The 2,199-nt window shown below is 42.7% G+C and overlaps 1 protein-coding gene across 1 annotated transcript; it reads right to left on the bottom strand.

Moving 5' to 3' along the window:
* Positions 1-248: 248 nt before the first annotated feature.
* Positions 249-605, bottom strand: LOC141936137 (feather keratin B-4-like). Its single transcript, XM_074852859.1, has one exon. It carries the CDS (start codon positions 603-605, stop codon positions 249-251), a length of 357 nt encoding a protein of 118 aa, XP_074708960.1.
* Between the last annotated feature and the right edge of the window lie 1,594 nt (positions 606-2,199).

Below are 2,199 nucleotides of genomic sequence, written 5' to 3'. Positions count from 1 at the left end.
CATTACTCTTTCTTTTTCATGGCATGGGAAGACTTACACAATTTCATTTGAGGCCATTATTATCAGGAGCCACTGGAAAGAATAGTCAGAAAACGAAATTAAATCGTAAGCTTGAGAATTACATGTAAGTGTGATTTTCAGAGATGCACAGTTCTCGCTCCAGGAAAGCAATGCCAGTAACAGGGTTTGTGGAGGCACGTCTTCTTCCGTGCTGGGTGATTGCTCCTTGCTTCTTATTCACGGCACATTTAACATGGTCTGCAGCTCCCAAAACCATAACCACTGGATACATAGGAAGAATATGACCTCCCATAATTGTACAAGATCCTAGAGCCATAGGAACCACTGGAACCCAGGGAACTCATGGACCCAAAAGTACTCCCAATGCCAGATGGTGCTGAGCTGCCCACTATGCTCTCCTGAGGGCAGGAGCTGAGAATGGGTCCTGGGAAGGTCATGACCACGGGTGGTGGGTAGATCACGGCTCTGGAATCACCACAGGATGTAACACAGGGCTGGTTCCAGGCATTCACAATGGGCTGCGGGCAGGCCACTTCACAGGGTGCAAGGCAGCGGGAGCTGATCATCTGTCTGCAGTGAGACATCTTCTAGGAATGGAGATAAATCTGAAACGCAGAACACCAAGGCAACACAAGGCTGAAAGCTCAGATACCAATGTAATGGAGATTGTGCTTGGAAGAGAAAGAATAAAAGATAGCAAGAAGACCAGAAGGAGGCTGAAGAGTTCAGTTCTGTATCAGCAGCCATGTCCCTTTTCTTATCTTCTCATGCCCTCCTCCTCTCCCCTGGAAAAATCTCTGTTTCTTTTGACTCCTAATTATAGACCCAATTTGATACATAAAAACATTAACAATCAAAGAAATTATGTATTTGAACTCGAGCTATTCTCCTATCCTTTACCATTTCTCCTTTCCACCATTCCCTTTTGAATCTGCCTTACTGTGACACTTGGCCCATTCTTTTATAAATAACTGCAGAAAAGAACAGAAACACCAACTAGCACTTATACAGTAACATCCTGCACAGGTTCTGCACCGCCTGTAATCATTACAACTGTATGAGGCAAGTCATTGTTATTCCAGCCTCAGGGAAGAGGTAACTGAGGCTGAGAAGTGAATTCATTGCCCAGAGCCATTTGGTGAGGTAACAAGAGACACAGAGTTAAAATTCAGGCAAGCCTGTTGTTAATGATAGTGTTACTCCCCAGTTTTTCAGATGCTACAGCTGGCACCAGGGCTCCCCAGCATGTTCTTTACACAGATAAAATGAGCAACAGACACATCCCTGATTCCCACCCGCTGGAGTGGGAATGCAGTATCAGTGAGGTTTCCAGTATAACCAGGATTCCTGTGAATGTGGTCCCAGCTGTCCTGCTAAAGATGACTGAGGTGACAGGTGACTGTGACAGAACTAGGAGATGCGCATGATTTTGTGGAGTCCTTTTCTTTAATCATAAGATCACTTGATCACTCGTAAAATTGATTTGCAGCTCCTCTTAATCTCTGTCCTGACTTACTAAAACCCATAAAATGAGGGGCTGGGAATAAAGAAAACTAATAAAGTCCTGACCATAACAAGAACATAATGTAATGCATGACAGGCTTCAAATTAATTCAGAAATAATTGCAAAGAACAGGACAAAACCTTATTGCTAATAGTGGCTTCCTAGTTCAGTTTGAGACTCAGAGTTAACTTTTCTTAGCAGTCACCATTACAAGTCAATGCGAGCAAAGACAGATTCATAAAGGCAGCGTGGTCAGGCTCAAAGAAATAGAAGTTCACTAGATCTCACTATAAATAAGTTGGCATATTCTAAACTTTCAACTGCTCTGGAAACTCCTGCCCTTTTACAGCCTGCTAGTGAATAAGTAGGAAACAGCTCTTTCTGAAAGAAAGCTTCAAATGCTTCACACATCTCTAAGAATCGCAATTTTGCTTCAGTTAAAATCCTGCATAGTTACAGCAACATTGTAATAGCAATAGTGTCAGACTTACCCCTTCGCAGCAAAGAGCAAGTCAGGAGAAATGGTTAGAGCAGATCAGAACTGTGAGTGCTTTTATGCCTTTTCTTAGGCAATCAGGAGGATATGAAACATTCTTCATGTATGATGTCCTAATGCATTATCAAACAAAAATTCGCTCCACCTGTAACTGCCCCAGATAATGCAATTATTTTGC

This window comes from Strix uralensis, chromosome 32, assembly GCF_047716275.1.
Source record: "Strix uralensis isolate ZFMK-TIS-50842 chromosome 32, bStrUra1, whole genome shotgun sequence".
NCBI classification, from domain to species: Eukaryota; Metazoa; Chordata; class Aves; order Strigiformes; family Strigidae; genus Strix; species Strix uralensis.
The sequence above is the reverse complement of the archived record's forward strand: the minus strand, read 5'-3'. Positions and strand labels throughout refer to the sequence as shown.